Genomic DNA, 19216 nt, shown 5'->3' on the forward strand with positions numbered 1-19216 from the left:
TTACTTCCTCTTGATTCTTCTTTACTTTCTCTTAATTCTTACAATGTTGTTAAATTTGTCTTCCATCCTTTTTAGCATCCTTATACCCATTGCTCTAAATTCTTTCTCTGTCAAATTTCTTGCCTCCATTTCATTTATTTCCTTTTCTGGCGATTCCTCCTTTTCTTTCATATGGGGTTTGTTTCTGTTTCCTTATTTTTGCTATTCTTTGTGGTTGTTTCTATGCATTAGATCAAACTTCTTTGCCAATGAGATTTTTTGAGTTTGTCTTATATAGTAGATATTTTGCATTTTACCACAATTTAAAAAATATCTTAGTATGTACTTGATTTAGTGGCAAAACATCCCATACTCTGTTTTGACTTTCTGTTTAAACTTCAGTGAATTGATGATTCTTTATTGCATAGATTTAACCCTATGTGTGATTTCTCTCTTCTTTTATATTCTCAAAAGAGGCCCTCTGCATGAATTCATGCACAGGTGGGGCCCATTGGCCTGGCTGGCAATCAGGGCTGATTGGGGCTGGCCAGTAGGGGTGGAGGGGCGGCGGGAGGTTGGCTGGCTGTGGGAGGTTGGCTGTGGGAGTGCACTGACCACCTGGGGGCAGCTGCTGTGTTGAGCCTTTTCTCCCGCATTGAGAGTCTGGCGGTAATTGCACATCATAGCTACTGCTGGACTTGTTCTGGTTGTTCTGGTCATTCGGTCATAATGGTCACTTAAGCATATATATATATTCCTCAATTTCCAAGGGAGGGTGAAGCAAATGTCTTATTAGCACAATTCTGCTATGATTATCATTTATTATTTATTTCAAATAATTATTCCCTAAAAATGAAAAACTTATTAGGAAATTATAACTATTAACAAATATAGGTAGGTGTAATTATTATTACTCAATCTCTTCACACACCCTACATACCCACATAAAATGATAGCACCAACTTGCCTGCTATTTCAACTGTGCACCCCAGGTGAGTGTGGGAGCCATGGCTGGTGAGTCTTTTCTAATCTGAGAGTTCATGGGGAAGAAATAGTTTGGGAAAAGGCTGACTTCCTCATTAGGCTTGCTGAACGTGTATGTGAGCAACGTAAACCTAAAAGGTTTATGTGGCAAGGGGATAGAAGGAGGAAGGGAAGGAGGTCAGACTGCCTTTCACAGTATTTTTGACATAAGCAGTAAAGGTTGGGAAGAATCTGGAATTCTGTTGGTATTTTGCTAGTCTTATCTGAATATGAAACTGTGAGTCACCTGGGCATGATATGCATATCAGCAGACCTCTTTGGAATTTAAGAAATGGGAGTGTGTCAGAGGAGAATGACCTCTGATTTTCAGGAAGTTAACAGAAATTCATGAAATAGACTCTCTCATGTTACTCAGTGACCATATGCAGGTAATGCTAGAATCAGAAAGAATCATATTGAGTAGATGCTGCAAGATTCAAAGATCATTCCTCAACACTGATGAGCCCTATGGAGAGAAATGTTTGGTTGAATAAGACTGAAATAATTGCTTCCTTGTTGGTGAGTGGAGAGGAAAATTGGGCTGTGTTCATTACTTATGGAATCTTTGTTTCAAATAGACTGAGTCTTGATTCAGAAGAGGAGGCTGTTTATTCATTCAGTGGGCCATGGTACAAAGTGATTAGCCGGGGGAGATGAACAAAGTGAGAGATGAAAAGGACATTGTCATGGATAAGGCCCCAGTGTTGATTGACCTTATTATTGGGAAAGAATGCTGGGCCTGCCATAAAAGTATTACCCATCTCAGGGAAGACCATCAACCTGCATTAAAGATCGGGCTGCACTAAGGTAAGGGTCAATGATTCAACCTAAAGTCCTACTAGTCCCTGTATCTTGAGTCAGGTATCTGCTATTTTCATTTGTCTTGTCAATTTAGAATAGGTTTCCTATCACCTTAGCCTCAGACCCTATTTCTATGTGACCCTACTGCATGATCTCTTATCTCTAGAGAAACAATAAGCTCTTTTTCTACCTATAACTTGCTCTTACCTCATCTTTCTATTAACGTGCTTTTCACAATATAAAGTGATGGTGGAGTTGTCAGGGAGCAAATTGAGTATCAATTAAGTGTGCATTAAATAATTACATTTGCATTAAATTACATTAGTCAACTTCTTTGCTTGTTATTTTGTGCTATATTGTCTACTTGCATATGCTAGTCTGTGGGTGGTCCCCTGAGGACTACCCTCTATATTACCAGTCTTCCTAAGACCCCAGTTCCAGGTACTGATATTTGAGCTGGTCCATTCTTATAATCCTTTGCTCCCTCCTCAGAGTGAAGATGACTTCTCTGGTGAACTACCAGTACTAGAACACCAGCACTTCCCCAAGCCACTTCAAAGGGAGAAGCTGTTAGTTATGGTGGAAGAAAACAAAGTCTGTTTCTATCACAGATGATTAATGTCTCCAGTGGTCATCTATTTTTGATAAATCTCTCATTTCAAATTGCTTGTTTCTTATTCCTCCCTTCCCCATCCCAACCAATGATAATCCATCATTAACAATGAAGGCCATGGACTATTGTAATCTAATTGAGAATGCCCCTCGTCCTCTATTTGTTTGTTGATCCATTCCCTTACAATGCCATAGACACACCTACACCTCACTTTGAGTTCTGCCTGGAATGGGGAACAAATGAAACACTGAGTCAGAATCTTCAATAGCATTGACTCTATAATGCACTCATCTTCTTGCTAGTTTTTTCAGCGCCAGATCTATGACAACTATCCAATGTAATAAACAAAACTTCTTGCTGGAACAACACTAGGGGAAAACTCAGGGATAGAAATTCCATTGCTAGAAACCAAACTTCCTTAAGAAATGTTCATGAAAGTTCTGATAGTAAACATAGCCTTTCTAGCCCAAATGTGCAGGGTGGAACTATATGTAGCTTGGTACCCAAGGAATGAAAATTTGTGGAGTCACCATAGCATCATGGCATGCCATGGCTCTGCACCATTCATAGCAGGTAAATGGCCATTCATTTTGCCTAAGCTGTATTTTCCTTGTGCATATAGTAATACATAATGAAGTATTACTGATACCACTGTAATGTAACCCCATTATTAAGTAACTGGAAAGGAGCAAAGGGAAGGCCAAATATTATAGACATATCATTTGGGCAGTTTTTCCAAGAAGCTTCAGTTTAACACTCCCCAGAGACTGGATGAGGGGAAAATAGGCACATGCTGGTTAAAGTCTGGGTGACATAGGGAAGCTATTTTTCTGTCAGTTGCGCCTGGGAGCAAGTCATACAGTAGGCACGGCTACTGTAAGCCTGGGAAGATTTGAGATACTTAAACTCCTAAACAAAGGAGCTTGCTCTCTCGCTCTCTTGAGATTTTTGTTGTTGGGGGTGTACTGTTCTGGCTCCCAGTATTCACCCTCATGGCCCACAGACATGTTGACCCTACACAATGGACTGATGGACTGCAACTAGATTAATACTAAACTGAACCAAATTTCACCATAGAAAGAAAAGTTTGGAAACTGGCTTTGCTTCTAGCCCTTATGAATTAAACTAATCTGGGCATGTATTCAGATCCATCTTAGCCTCATCCTTGTTATTCGATGTGTGGTTATATGTATAATTAATCTTAGCTACAATTTTTTATCTGTGAGGTGAGTTAATACTACCAAGCTCACAGTGTAGTAAGGATTACATAAGATGATATATGTAGTAAATTAACAGTGCTTTCCACAAAGAGAGTACCCAGTAAATCAGGTGGGCTAATGGGCTATGGCATGTGATGAGAATGGTTCTTAAACTCATACAAGTTAACATCATACACTGCATTGCTTATTAACATATTATTTATGTATTCAATTTCTTTTTTTTTAATCAAGATAATCTTCATGTCACTCCAGTCTCCCTTCACCCTTGAATGGATGTAATGTTCACTCTTTTAAAAACTGCTTGTGGAAATATGCTGGTTTTTTTTTTTTCTTATAATTTTTCTCTTAAGACACCTCATATTCTACAAGCATTAAAGATATTTGAAAATTATATTAAAGTAATAATTAACATTCCTGAATGTCTGTTGTTCAAAAGGTGATACTGATTTTCAAACATTAACTTTAATTCAACAGCTTCTCCAAGGCAGGTAGTTTACAGGTAGGGAAATTGACACTTGAGTTGGATACCTATCAGGTGAATAATTACACCAGTGTAAAGTGTTGATAGTATTAAATGGTTGAGTCCAAAGTCTGGCCTTTAATCTCCCCAGCAGAGGCCACAAATGTAAACACCCTACAGGTTTGCCAAGAAACATACATAAGTTAATCAGGTTATGTGCCGACAGGAAACATGGGAGAGCATGTAAATGCACGAATGTAGCCTTATGGATTCAGATTCAGATATTTACTGTCGTATGAAAATTCATGCAGGAGATGATTCTGATCCAATATTTTATTTGAAATCTTACAATTTTTAACTTCTGCTAAAGAATGCCAAAAGAAGTTATAGCTGTGAGTCTCAAAGAAAACACATCTTCGTTCATGAGGGAGTGTGTAGGTCACCAATATTTTACTTCTTTTAACCCATATATGTGGTCTTGGCCCTACTACTATTGCATGATAAACACACGAGGCTGAGATTTCTCCCCAGTCACGTTGGTAAGTAGTTCATCTCCCTGCAACTAATCTGCAAAATGAAACCAATAATGCCTGTATTCCTTTCCTAGGGCTGCTGTAACAAAATGTCACAAACTGGGGGCTGAAAGCAGAAATGTATTTTTTTATAGTTCTAGACTCTGAGAGTCTGAAACAAGGTGTGAGCAGGGCCGTGCTCTCTCTGCCAGCTTCTGGTTGTTGCTGGCAATCCATGAATTCCTTGATTTACTCTTTGAATAACTCCAATCTCTGCTTTCATAATCATATTGCTGTCTTCCCTAGGTGTGTCTATGTTTTTATATGTTATTCTTTCTGTCTCTGTTCTTGAGCCTCTCTTCTTTTATAAGTATATTAGTCATAATGGGTGAAGGGTTCACTCTATTCTAATATAGCCTCATCTTAAATAATTACATTTGCAAGGACTTTTTTCCAAATAAGGGCAAATTCTGAGTTACTATGGGTTAGGAATTCAACTTATATACAGATGTGGGCAAAAGTAGGTTTACAGTGGTATGTGAAACAGTTCTCATTATATTAATGAGTATTATTATAAACGGAATGTCTTTTTTTTTTCCATTCAAACAACTATAAACCTACTTTTGCCTGCCCCTGTATTTTGTGGAACACAATTTAACACATAACAATGGCTCACCCCCAGGGCTGTTATTCTTTGGATTTATCTTCTCTGGGGTGCATTGTGTTTCCTCATTCAGTGAGATCATATTTTTCTCAGTTCTGGAAAAATTTCTTCAATATTGTTCTCTCTTTCATTTTCTCAATTATGACTTTCTGCAATTTTAAAGAGATACATATTAGAACTTCTCATTATGTTCTTCATATCTCTAAACCCCTCTTTCAAATTCCCCTGCTCCTCATCTCTGTTTATTGAATTCTAGATAAATTGTTTAAAAATATGTTTCAGATTACTTATGCTATCACAAACTTTATATATCTGTCTTTTAACCTAATCACTATTAATTACAACTGATATACTTCCATCATTAAATTTCTCTGATTATTCCTTACTATAAAGTAATTGCTTATTATTTTCCTTATTTGAACTCCTCATCCACTGCCATTCTATATTCTTATTTGATTATTCTTGGAGACATCAATTTGCAGTTTCTTGTTTCTTCTGTATATTCTCATAGTGGCTTGCTTTTTAGTATGCCTATAAACTTCATTCCTTCTGCTTCTCCTGGCAGGTGACAGTCCAAATTCAAGATCTCATCAATCCCTCCTCAAAAATTTGGCACCAATGCCATTCTAATACCAGCCTTCCACCTCGCAGAGGTCCCATAGGCTGGTATTTTTATAATACTGTTGATATAGAAATCTGATGCACAGAGACTATAGCTCTCCTGGCTGCCAGCTAGTTTGCTGCTCCCCTCCAGCTCACAACCTCTGAAGCTTCTTCTCCAGCCACCTGAACTCCCAGGAGCTCCAATCACATCTCTTGATCTCAACACCTTGGCCGCCCGGGAACCAGGTTCTGGTTCATATAGAACCAGCAGTGCCCCAAAGTGCATGTCTTAATAAATTCACAATGTTCTGGTGCATGGATGGTCTCAGACAGCTCCTGGTTATTCCTTACATTAGATTGAGACATTCAGCAGTGATATTCAATAGAGAATATAAATCAAAAACACTACGATTAGTTTTATGTATTTGTAACCCTGAGCCTCACTCTTGGATATTCTGGTTCAATCATCTGGAGTAAGTCTGAATATTAGTATTTTCAAAAGATTTCACTTGCGGAACCAATGTAGTTTAGATACTTATTCTAGAGTCTAGTTCTCTCTCATTAAGCATTCAGTACAAAATCGCTACTTTAGAGGCAAATTCACATGAGTCGTCTCCTTAAGAAGCTGCCTGTCTTGCCAGTTAAATTTCTCACTGAGGCTGACTGCTGTGAATCTTTATAATCTGACCCACTCTGTCGCTCAAAACTCCCTTTCCACTAATTCCAAACAAGCAACCTTTGTCATAAGCATTTAGGAGATCATTCTGGCCTCGGCATTTTGTCTATATTATTCTAGTCATTGATTCCAGCCTTGACATTTTGTTTATATTATTCTACTTATTGGATTTTTTTCATCTCAAAACTAACAAACAAAACCACTGACTTTAAAGTATATAAATCCAATTACACTTTGTATTATGACTCTGCTAATGAGAAAGAGACTTATACACTCTAAGCTTCAATTTTTTGATCTTTAAAATCGGGCTTAATTTTTCAGTATCGTTGAGTGGGTGAAAAGAGCTATCTTAGTACCTACAACACAGAAATATCTCAATAAGTTAGTCACCTTCTCTTTCCTCCATCACCAATCTAAACACTATGCCTCCTGCAGTTAGAGTATGTTCTGCCAGCCTGGGTGCCCTTCCCTGGCTGGTCAAGGTTATATTTAATTGACTGACTTCTGATATCTCACAGCACTTTTGTATATGCCTTCACTTATTGTCACAATTCTTTTCAATGCTGATATTTTATCTTCATTGATTATCTTCAGTTCCATAAAAACTAAGTACATAATCCCATTTTCTGCTTTTATAACTCATATTTCTTAAAGTAGTGCCCGGCTGTGGAGTAGTACATGGAGCCAAGTAGAGTCATGCCTCACTTAACAATGGGATAGTTCTGAGATACGTGTTGTTAGATGATTTTGCCATTGTGTGAACATCATAGAGTGTACTCACACAAACCTACTATACAACTAAGCTACATGGTATAGACTCTTGCTACTGATCTATAAACCTGTACAGCATATTACCATACTAAATACTGCAGACAATTGCAACATAATGCTAAGTATTTTTGTATCTAAACATAGAATAAGTACAGTAATGGAATAATATATATTTTAAAATGGTATACTTGTATAAGGCACTTACCATGAATAAAATTTATTGGACTGGAGGTTGCTCTAATGCAGTGGTTCTCAACCTTCTGGCCCTTTAAATACAGTTCCTCATGTTGTGACCCAACCACAAAATTATTTTTGTTGCTACTTCATAACTGTAATGTTGCTACTGTTATGAATCGTAATGTAAATATCTGATATGCAGGATGGCCTTAGGCGACCCTTATGAAAGGGTCATTTGACCTCCAAAGGGGTCGCGACCCACAGGTTGAGAATCACTGCTCTAATGAGTCACTGAGTGTGTGTTGAGTGGATGTGAAGATCTAGGACATTACTCTACACTACTGTGGACTTTATAAACATTGCCTCACAAAAGTGTCAGAAATAGAATTACTAAACTGTCAGTGCTGTTCGATGACAAAAATGTTGACTGGATTGGTTGATTGGAAATATCAAGGAGAAAGTGAATAAGGCATAGATCAGCATGATAGTGACTGTCAGGATGAAATAAAAGTTGGTCTGAAGATCGCTAACAATAATAGCTCAAGATGAAGAGATAAAAAACATAGGGATTGTCATGCAATGTGGTTTTGGCTATTGCATCTTAAAGCAGTGATTAAATTAAGAAACTTTGTGGTATTCATTAAAAAAAGGATGTTTAACATGTAGAGGGTATAGAACAGTAAGGGCTCAATATTTTGACTTTGGACATTTGTTTTGGGTTCCATTGACCCTATCTTACACAGAAGGCTCTCTCTGGCATGGAATTCATGAGGGGAAAGGAGAATTTACCTGTTTTACACTATTATAGCCTGAAGTTCAGGTACAAGCCAACTCCACACTATCACAGAAAGCTTTTACTAAAGTGGCAGTGGCACTTACTACTTGTTATGGTAGCTCCTATGGACCTGTGTCTTTGTACAGGACCTTAGGTCCTTAACAAAGATTTTAAACAATAAACTCTGAGGGCCATCAGACTAAATCTGGGAGGACTGCAGTGCCTCTGAATATTTTGCACTGTTGAGTCTGTGCTGAAACAGGTCAGTGGCTGACTAATTGGGATGTAATCTGTGCACCCACAATTCAGGTGCTATGACTGAGAAGAAGTCAATTGCAAAGCCCCACAGGTATGCCTCCTGTTGGAGAAAAAAAAAAAATTCCTCTTGAGCTTCTGGTTAAGGTGGCAGCATAGCAAATAGAGTACTCAGAACCTCCCACAACCACATCAAAATTACAACTCAACTAAAGTACAACCACCATTCAGAACCACATGAAATCTATCTGAACAGAGTCTTATAACTAAGGATATACAGAAGAAGCCATGTTGAAACTGGTAGGAGGGGCAGAAGCACAGAGCAGGCTGGTCCCAAATCCATGTGTGGCTGTTAAAAATTGGGAAGGATAACTCAGCTGCAGTGGTCCCCCCTGAGGAGCCAGAGGTCTGCGTCCCACACCAGAATCTAGTGCAGGGAAGATAAGTTCCCATAACTTCTGGCTGAGAAAATCAGCAGGGATTGTGGCTTAGTGAGATAAAGGGCTGCTGGAGCCCTAGGAAGTTCCTCTTAAAGGGTCCACACACTGACTGACTTGATCTCTCATGTTCAAGGCCCTAGGGCAGGAGATTGAAAGGCACTAGGATCATATGGGGAATAACAGAATTGTCTGGCTTCAGGATGAGAGCTGGAGGGACAGCTTTTTCCCAGATGAAGGTGCTGGCAGAGATCACTGAACCTTCTCCCGAGAGAGCTGGCAGTCAGTCTCCATATCTGAATCTGCATCAGCCTGGCTAACACTGTTTACCCGGCCCTGGTAATTTCTTGAGTCTCCAGTCGACCCAACTGTGCCCAATGTCTTTTCCATGCAAAGGGCCTGTCTTGGCTCATGCTTTAGACTTTCCTAAAATCTCTCAAACCAGTAGCATCTGGCCTCTTTGTGACCCATACCTCTTGCTAAATGGCCCCAGGCCTGGCACTAATGGCAGCCAGCCTCAGTTCACAGCTTGGCTTCCCCTGGGCATGTCCTTGTCCAACACAAGTAGCAGTCATCTGCTCATGTTGGGTGGCCCCAGGGCAGGGCATTTGATAAACAACTTCAGACCACATCAGATTACAACCTAGCCACCTCCACGAGCAATGCACTCAAAGACAGACTCAGGGGGCACCAAAGCCCCACTGAAATGAAATCTGCTCTATGGGATTGGCCTCTGCACAGCAGCTCCTCCTCTGTAGTCACAGCCAGTCCTTACAGCCAATCAGCCTGAGGGTCAATCCCTCCCAGTGATGTAACAAAAGCAATCAAGGCTCAACTATAACTCAGCAGTGTACACAGCCTACATATTGCGCACCTGGAACATTCAGTCCAAGTGTCAAGGGAGGCTGTGTCACTGGTCCCTACAGAACACCTTCTACATAAGGTCACTCTACCCAGACAGGGATAATCAGAAGCTCTAGCTAATACATAGAAACAAACACATGAAAACAGCCAGAATGAGGAGAGGAAGGAACAGGACCCATGTGACAGACCAGGAGAAATCTTCAGAATAAAAACCAAAACACCCCCACACAAAAACTTCATAAAGTAGAGCTAAGCAAACTATCAGATATAGAGTTCAAAACAATGGATTAAGCATGGCCAGTGTTCCTCAGTGGTTATAGCATCAGTGCACACACCAAAAGGTAGTGGGTTTGATTCCCAGTCAAGGCCAAATACTGGGTTGCATATTAAATACCCCCTGGTTGGGGTATGTGTCAGAGGCAACCAATTTTGTTGATGTTTATCACTGTTTCTCCCCCTTCCTTCCTCCCTTCCAGGAAAAATCCATGGAAAAAATGTTCTCAGATGAGGATTAAAAATATATATACAAAACAAAATAACAAAAAACAATGGTTATAAGGATTCTCAAGAACATTATTAAGAATTTTAACAGCAAAAACAAAACAAAACATGGAAACCTTAAAAAAGAACCAGTCAGAAATAAAGAATACAATAACTGAAATAAAGAATGCATTATTAGGAAACAACAGTAGAGTAGATGAAGCAGAGGATCAAATCGATAAATTTGAATATAAGAAAACAAAAAACAGTCAGGTCAGGAAAAAAAAGAATCCCCCAAAATTAGGGTAGTGTAAGGAGCCTCTGGGACAACTTCAAGTGTACCAACTTTCACATCATGGGATTGTTGGAAGGAGATGAAAACAAGAATTTGAAAACCTATTTGAAAAAAATGATGACAGAAAACTTCCCTAACCCTGTGAAGAAAACGGACATACAAGTCTAGGAAACACAGAAAGAAGATGAACACAAAGATGCCCACACCAAGGCACATCATAATTAAAATGAAAAAGGTTAAAGACAAAGGGAGAATCTTAAAAGAAGCAAGAGAAGAGCAGTTAGTTTACTACAAGCTCCCATAAGACTGTGAGCTGATTTATCAACAGAAACTTTGCAGGCCAGATTGGATTGGCAAGAAATATTCAAAGTGATGTAAAACAAGGATCTACAGCCAAGATTATTCTATCCAGCAAAGCTATCATTTAGAATCAAAAAAGATAAAAACCTTCCCTAATAAGAAAAACTGAAGTTCATCACCACCAAACCAATACTATAAGAAATATTAAAGGGTCTTCTTAAAGAAGAATAAAAAATCAGATCAAAAATATAAATAATAAAATGGCAATAAATACATATTTATCAGTTACTTTATTTTTTAAAATATGCTTTTATTGATTTTAGAGAGAGAGGTAGGGTGAGAGAGAAACATCAATGATGAGAGAGAAGCAATGATTGGGTGCCTTCTGCATGCCCCTTACTGGGGATTAAGCCTGCAACCTGAGCATATTCCCTAACTGGGAATCAAACCATTGACCTCTTGGTTCATGGGTTGACACTCAACATTGAGCAACATTGGCCAGCTATCAACAATTACTTTAGATACAAATGGACTAAATGTTCCAATTATATATACACTGAGTGGCCAGATTACTATGACCACTCCATCAGTACAATGAAGTGAATTAATTATGTAAATAATAATAATAATAAAACCTTGAGAGTATTTGCTTAGGAAGTTTTCAACATTCAGTATTTTTGAAAGTGTCAATGAAGTACTGATGGGGTGGTCATAATAATCTGTCCGGTCATAATAATCTGGCCACTCAGTCATTATATATAGTGATTGAATGGATAACCAAACAAAACCCTTACATATGCTATCTACACAAGGCTTACTTTAGATTGAAAGACACATACAAATTTAAAGTAAAGGGATGGAAAAAAGATAGTCCATAAAAATGGAAACTAAAAACAAACAAACAAAACAAAACAAAAAAAATGGAGGAGGCTTTTACCAGACACAATAGACTTTAAAACAATAGCTAAACAAAGAAGGACCCAGCAACTCCACTTCTGTGTACTTACCCCAAGAAACCCAAAACACTAAAAGAAAACAAAAAACAAAAAAAACACCAAAATCCAAAGCAAACAAAAAAACAAACAAAAAAACATAAACATATACATCCATATGTTGCTGCAGCATTATTTGCAGTAGCCAAGATACTGAAGCATACTATTTCTGGATACTAAGTGTCCAAAAACAGATGAATGGGACAAGAGGAAGTGGTATCTATCTATCTATCTATCTATCTATCTATCTATCTATCTATCTATATACACAATGGCATCTACTTCAGCTACAAAAAAAAAGAAGAAAATCTTTCCACTTGTGACATCATAGATGAACCTAGAGTGTATTATGCTAAGTGAGATAAGTCAGACAAAGAAAGGCAAATGCCAAATATTTTCACATATGTGGAATCTAAAAACAAAATAAGCAAACAAGCAGATACCTGTTACTTAGTGATGGTTGCCAGGTGAGAGGGGGGTTAGTGGGATAAGTAAAAATAGTTAAAGGGATTTAGAAGTACAAGTTGGTATCTACAGAGTGGTCACTGGGATGTAAAGTACAGCAGAGGGAATATAGTCAATAGTATTGTAATAACTATATATGGTGTCAGTTGGTACTAGATTTATCAGGGTGATCACTTTCCAAGTTATATAAACTGCTAATCATGGGGATATACACCTGAAACCTATAATTTTATATCTGAACTATAATTTATAAAGAAAAATAATTCATCCTGTACCACATATCCTTCTGCTTCTTACAGGAAATTCAGCTCCATTATAATATACTAGAGGCACAGTGCATGAAATTAGTGCACTGGGGGAGGGTTGTCCCTCAGCCTAGCCTGCACCCTCTCCAATCTGAGACCCCTTGGGTGATGTGTGACTGCCAGTTTAGGCCCGATCCCACAGGGCCTAAACCGGCAGTCAGACATCCCTCTCACAATCCAGAACTGCTGGCTCCTAACCATTTGCCTATGACCCTGCCTGATTGCCCCTAACTACTTCTGCCTGCCAGCCTGATCATTCCTAACCACTCCCCTGCCAGCCTGATTGCCCCTAACTGCCCTACCCTACTGGCCTGATTGCCCCTAACTGCCCTCCCCTGCCAGCCTGATCACCCCCTAACTGTTCCCCCCTGTCAGCCTGATCGCCCCCTAACTGCTCCCCTCTGCCGGCCTGATTACTCCCAACTGCCTCTGCTTTCACCCCTGCCACCGTGGCTTTGCCTAGAAGGATGTCGGGAAGATGTCCGGTCTAATTAGCATATTACCCTTTTATTAGTATAGATAGAGCCATCTCATTTATGGGTCTGTTATTAACCAAAGCATCGTTATGTGGCACATGACTATATTAAACAAGGAGGATAGCACATTTCTCACCCAAGTTCTTTAATTTGTGATTTCCAAGTTTCTGAACCAACTTTTTTTTAAAAATCTGGTCTTCTTATCCATAAAATGGAATCAACATTTATTTAACCAGTTTAACTTGCATAGTTTTCATGACAGGCCATGAAATAAAGCATATGAACAATTTATAAGTGCTTTACAAAGTATATTTTGACAATCCTAGCTTCTGAAATATGGCTCATGACTAGTATAGACAGGAAGCACTGTGACATGGTCCACTCATTATTCCTTCCTAGAAAGTAAGAACAGTTATGAATCCCCCTTACACACACACACACACACACACACACACATCAGAACACGGAAGCACAGGGATGTTAAATAAATTGTCCAAGGTCTGTAGGTAAATTATCCCAGGGCTATTGGATCTCAAAGTCCATGCTAATAAACTGTACAAAAGAGGTTTTAGCAGTCCATCACCTTAATCACTTAACCACTTCACCCCCAAAAGAGGTTTTAGACAAAGGAAAAATAAAATAACATGTGATGGTTAGTTTTCTAAGATGTATGAATCACAATGTCCTAACAGCCCTAAAATAATAAAAAAGAATAAGAGATAAAGACACTGAGAATGTAAGTGGCTTTCTACGGGTGAAAATGGCACAACCAGAACACAAGCACAGGGGTCTTCTGCTTTCTATGTAAGGGCTTTTCACTCCACTTACTGTTATTCAAAGCAATATTGTTGGACAGCTTTCACAGGCAAGTCTGACATGAGGATTTTTAAATCAGTATGCTTCCTTTAAAACATGACTTATAATTGGACTGTCCCATTAATTTATTTTATGATGATTTTATTTATCTAACAGTCAATGTGACACTATTTCTACATACATAGCTGAGTTGACATATTTATCATTTCTAAAATTTATTTCCACTCTGTCCATCCAACTATAGGTAATTCCATTTTAGTCACTAAGTTTCAACTGAATTGTTGAGAATAGTGTATATTCCTAAAACAAGACAGATAATCCTTTCTAATCCAGTGTCTCATTACAACCAGTAATTTCAGTTTTTGCAAGTTAATATTATGTGGTATAATTTACATAACATAAAATGTACTCTTTTTAAGGATATAATCTGATTATTCTTTATAAATGTCTGATGTAAAATAACACTATCAAGATGCAGAACAATTCCATCACCCCAAAATGTTCCTTCATGCCCTTTGCACTCATGTTTCTCTCCACCTCCTCTTTAGGAAAACAGTGGCTTGCTTTCTATGTAAACACATTAGTTTTTCCTATTCTAGAACTGCATATGATTGGAATCATAGGATATGTATTCTATTGTATATGGCTTATTTCACTCATAATAAAAGCATAATGTTTTCATCAAGGTTGTTACATGTATCACTAATTTGCTCCTTTTTTTATTGCTGAGTAGTATCCCAGTGTATGTATTTAGCACAATTTGATTACACATGCATGAACTTAAAATAGATATTTAGAATGTTTCCATTTATTTAGCATCTTCCTTTTTCAGAGTCCAGAGTGCTAACCATTACACCATGGAAGCATCTTCCTTTTTGAGGACACAGTGGGCCCTTGCTATGTAATGACTCTCTACTTAGCTTCCCAGGATCAAAACTTAAGCACATGCATGAACTTAAAACAGATATTTAGAATGTTTCCATTTTTTTAGCATCTAATTTTTCAGGACACAATGGGCCCTTGCTATGTAATAACTCTCTACTTAGCTTCCCAGGATCAAAACTTATGGTTCTACATCCCAGGCATACTGCCTGGCCACCCTTTCTGTGGCTGAAATGCTACCTCAGCATGTTTCAGCTCATCAGTGTATGGCCCTGGCTTGTAGGGAAGCCCTCATGTGAAATCCTTAAGGCATTTCAGAAATAAATGAATAGATATAAATGTATATGGGAAGAGATATACATGCAATTTCTGATTTCTTCCCTACAATAAGCCTCCCTGTGCCAAGGGTCACAACATTGTGCTGCATACTGGACTGGGTAAGAAGCAACGTAAAAATAAAAACACACTGAGAAAAGTCTTACATTAAAATCTATACAGCCGATTTTATTCTAATGAAAAAATTAATTTAACAAGTAGCCTACATCATACCAAGGAACTGGTGGTCCATGTGTTAAAATGTAAGTTTGCTTTTAATAATAAAACAGTAGTATTACAGCTAATAATATTTAATTTAGATATTTCCTGCATGTATGCATGCTCACACACACCCTGCATGTTTTACTAACTCTGTGTTAATATTCTCTTAAGAAACCAAGGTAATATTCCCATCAGTATTTTTAGTAAATAAATTGATAACTTTGAAAGACTAATAGGCATTTTGTTATTAGTCTATCTTCCATCAACCATATCTATGAAATAAATTGGTTATGTTGAGTTTATTTTGGGACGAGCAATTAAACACATGCTTACAAAGAGCAGTGCCTCTTTAGGCCTTCCTGAGCTCCTCTGTCTTCAGTTTTAACACCCTCCATATTTCATGAATCGCTTTCTTAATTAATTTCTCCTTAGCACGTAACCACACTCTCACACTATCCCAGTCACATATTGGTTTCACCTTTCTCTTCTCACCTTGAATGTGAAGCCATGAGGCAAGGGACCATTGACTGCGTTGACTAAACGCCTGGAGCCTAGAGCAGTGTCTAACATGGAGTAGGTCACCCAGATATATATGCTAAGTGACTGAATGAATGAATGAGATGGAGGAGGATTCTCACAAGAGAGAAATTTAACTAGACAACCTGAAAATAACTAACCTTGGTGATTTAATTTACAAATATTTAAATTAAAACAATATTAATAACAAATAATAACATTGTGGGCTCACGATGTGCTATGCAGTTTCCATATTTTCATTCATGTAATGTTCAAAGGTGTGTAGCTATGTACTATTAATTAATTTATTTTACCAATAGAGGAACCAAAAATATAGGGAAATTTAATACCTTGCTGAAGAAAGGGAGGTTAAAATGCTATCAGACATTCTGAGTCCAGAGTCTGAGCCATTAGTCTCTACAGTATCCCAAAAACCGAATAACCTGAAAAGAAAGTGTTAGATAAGAAAATATTTGATTCTGGTGGAAAATGTTTTCACTCCTAACAGCAGAGCTGCTTCTCAGAGACACATGGCTCCTAGGACATAGCAGATCTGCAGGACAGGGACACGGATCACACTGGTTCAACTTCTCCAAATTCTATAGATTGAATGTATGTATCCCTCCAATACTCATGTTGAAAACCTAAGGCCCACGGTGACAGTATTAGCAGTTGAGGACTTTAGCAGTTGAACTGATCATGAGGGCAAAAGCCTCGTGAATGGGATTCACACCCTTAAAACGGATTCCAAAGCGCTAGCTCACCCTTTTGCCAGGTGAGGTCATGGTGAGAAGTCAGCAGTCTGCAACCCTGTAAAGGGCCCTCACCACAAGCCAACCATGCTGGCACCTGGTTGTGCGCTTCCAGATGCAGAACTGTGAGAATTAAAGTCCTCTTGTTGATAAGCCACCCAGTTTGTGGCATTTTGTTACAGCAGCGTGAATGGACTAAGACACCAACGGTGAGTTTTGGGGTTTCTTTGTTCTGTTTTGTTTGTTTGTTTGTTTGTTTGTTACTTTCTAAAAGGGAAAAAATTTTGAAAGTGGCTGGCTTTTGGGGAAGCCATAATTAGGTTTTGTGAATGTTTAGGTGAACAGAACTGAGGGAGAGTGAAGAAAGAGGAGAGAGGAGAAAGGGAAGTAGAGAAGGGGCCCCAAAGACTCTCAGTTTTCAGAAAGGCAGGGTGAGGGCAGGAAAGGAACTGGGCTTTACTGGTATTACCCTGTCATTTTGCAATCTTAACTGAATTATCTGCCAAAGGGTGCAGAATCCCCATGAGATGGGTGCCAGCAGCTTCTGTCCCCAAGGGGAATAGGCTATCACTGTTTCCTTCTTTTATTATGCAGAGTTGAGTAAACAGGAGGCACTGATAGTAAATCTCTGACTTCAGGCTCTCAGTGAGCACACTGGGTAGCACTGAGGGGAGAGTGAGGGATGTGGGTAGCTCAGGATGACTGAACTGCATGGGGAGGGACATTTTATGGATTAAATCTAAAGGAGGCTGTTGCTGACTTGAGAGGAAAATGAGGCTGTTTAGTGACTTGAGGAATCCTTGTGCTTCAAACAGACAAAGTCCTGAAGGAGAAGAGGATGGTTTTTGTCCAATCAGTGACCGAGGGCACCATAAATGGCTTGTTGGATGACCTATTAGAGAAAAGAGTGCTGAACCAGGAGGAGATGGAGAAAGTAAGACGTGAAAATGACACAGATATGGATAAGGCCCGAGCTTTGATTGACTCAGTCACTCGGAAAGGGGACAAGGCAAGCAAAGTATGTATCGATCACATCTGTGAAATCGACTCCCACCTTGCAGAGAAGATGGGGCTGCCCTCAGGTAAGGTCTACAGCTCGGACCAAAGCCCACTCAGGCCCCGTGTCTGTGCACCCACATAGGATTTCTTCATTGGTCATGATAGTTTGCCGACAACTTCTTTACATCTGGCTTCAGGGCCCCATTTCTAAGTCAGTGGCACTATTGTATATTCCCTGTCTCGTTACTCTTTATTCTTATTCCTTTAGCCTCAGAATCCTTCTAAGAATTAAAACTCACTTCCCATCCTGAGTATATGGTAGCTCAGTTGTTGAAGTTTATGAGAACAGTCTGATAAACTTCATACCACATTCTCTAGTCCCCCTGGCAAGACGCTTTACTTAGTTAGTTAGTTAGTCAGCTAGTTACTTAAGTCTAAGAATCCCTAGAAACTTTTATAGTTTTCTGAAATGAAGATTTAAAGTCTGTCATTGAATAGTCAGACTATAGTTTAAAAAAACAAACACTATGAACAAATTCTTATGCACACTGCACATACCTTATTTTGAAGTAAAAAAACAAAATGGGAACAAATACAATATTTGTATTTGCATGTGGCCTGTGGGCCATAGTTTGAGGACCCCTGCTGTAAACCATTGTGTAAGGCCTGACCTCTACCTCACATGCTCCTGAGGCCCTGATACAAGACAGACAGGCATCTGACCTGCCCCTTCTATCTATAGTGCCTACGGCCCCCACACAGCCGAGATGGGAGCTCTGGCGGACTCTCAACCCCTGGTTTCTTTTATGCTCCCCAAATGCAACCAGAGGGAAAAGTTGTCCTTTGAAAGCAAGACATCTTTTTCTCTGGGACTAGGGGAAGCCTATGCCTGGCTTACTGACACAGCAAAGCTCATCTCTCAGTAACTTCCTGTATCTCTTTTAATACCTTTTTTTTCCCCATTTAACACTCCCCCAAATTAAAGACAATCAATACTCACAATAAGGGTTCAGAATAATTGTATAGTAGCCAACATTTCTTCTTCTTTGCCCCAGTTTCTTCTTTTTCCTTTCAGTTCATAATCCTTGAGTCCTAGAAGCACTTGGACAAACCACTCTAATAAAGCCAACACCTGCAGTCGCCTGGTTGCTTGCCAGCTGATGCCTCCTCAGTCAGGCTGCCATGCCTTTGTCTCTCTCTCATCTACTTGGCAATTGTTTTCCGGGCCATAGAATATGGTAATTCGATGACTTATTTGAATGACTCTAATGGCAGAGATCTTTCTAAAAAAAAGTTCTTGACATGTACACTCCTGCCACCACAAGTTTTCCTCCAGAAAACGTTCTTGAACTTATTGATGGTTAATTCAGTCTAGCAGTCTGGATGGGAAGGATGGGATGAGCTGCAGTCTGTCACCTTGGGCTCAGCATTTTGAGGGACAGCCTATGGCTCTCCCTCATGCAGAGCAGGGAACTGGACCATATTTTGTCTATGGATATCTTGTCTTCAATTGTAAACTATGGGATGAAAACTCAGTGTATTTCACATGTGTAAGCACATGTCAATTCTTA

The 19216-nt window shown here is 39.0% G+C and overlaps 1 protein-coding gene across 1 annotated transcript in view; it reads left to right on the plus strand.

The window, feature by feature from the left end:
* The first annotated feature begins 986 nt into the window (after positions 1 to 986).
* LOC102769699 (caspase-1) overlaps positions 987 to 19216 on the plus strand; it is a 29926-nt gene continuing 11696 nt past the window's right edge. The window contains exons 1-2 of the mRNA XM_015563846.1: positions 987 to 993; positions 17462 to 17728. Of these exons, the coding sequence (XP_015419332.1) occupies positions 987 to 993; positions 17462 to 17728 (274 nt within the window). The remainder of the gene's footprint in view (positions 994 to 17461; positions 17729 to 19216) is intronic.

This window comes from Myotis davidii, unplaced genomic scaffold (assembly GCF_000327345.1).
Source record: "Myotis davidii unplaced genomic scaffold, ASM32734v1 scaffold4999, whole genome shotgun sequence".
Taxonomy (NCBI): domain Eukaryota; kingdom Metazoa; phylum Chordata; class Mammalia; order Chiroptera; family Vespertilionidae; genus Myotis; species Myotis davidii.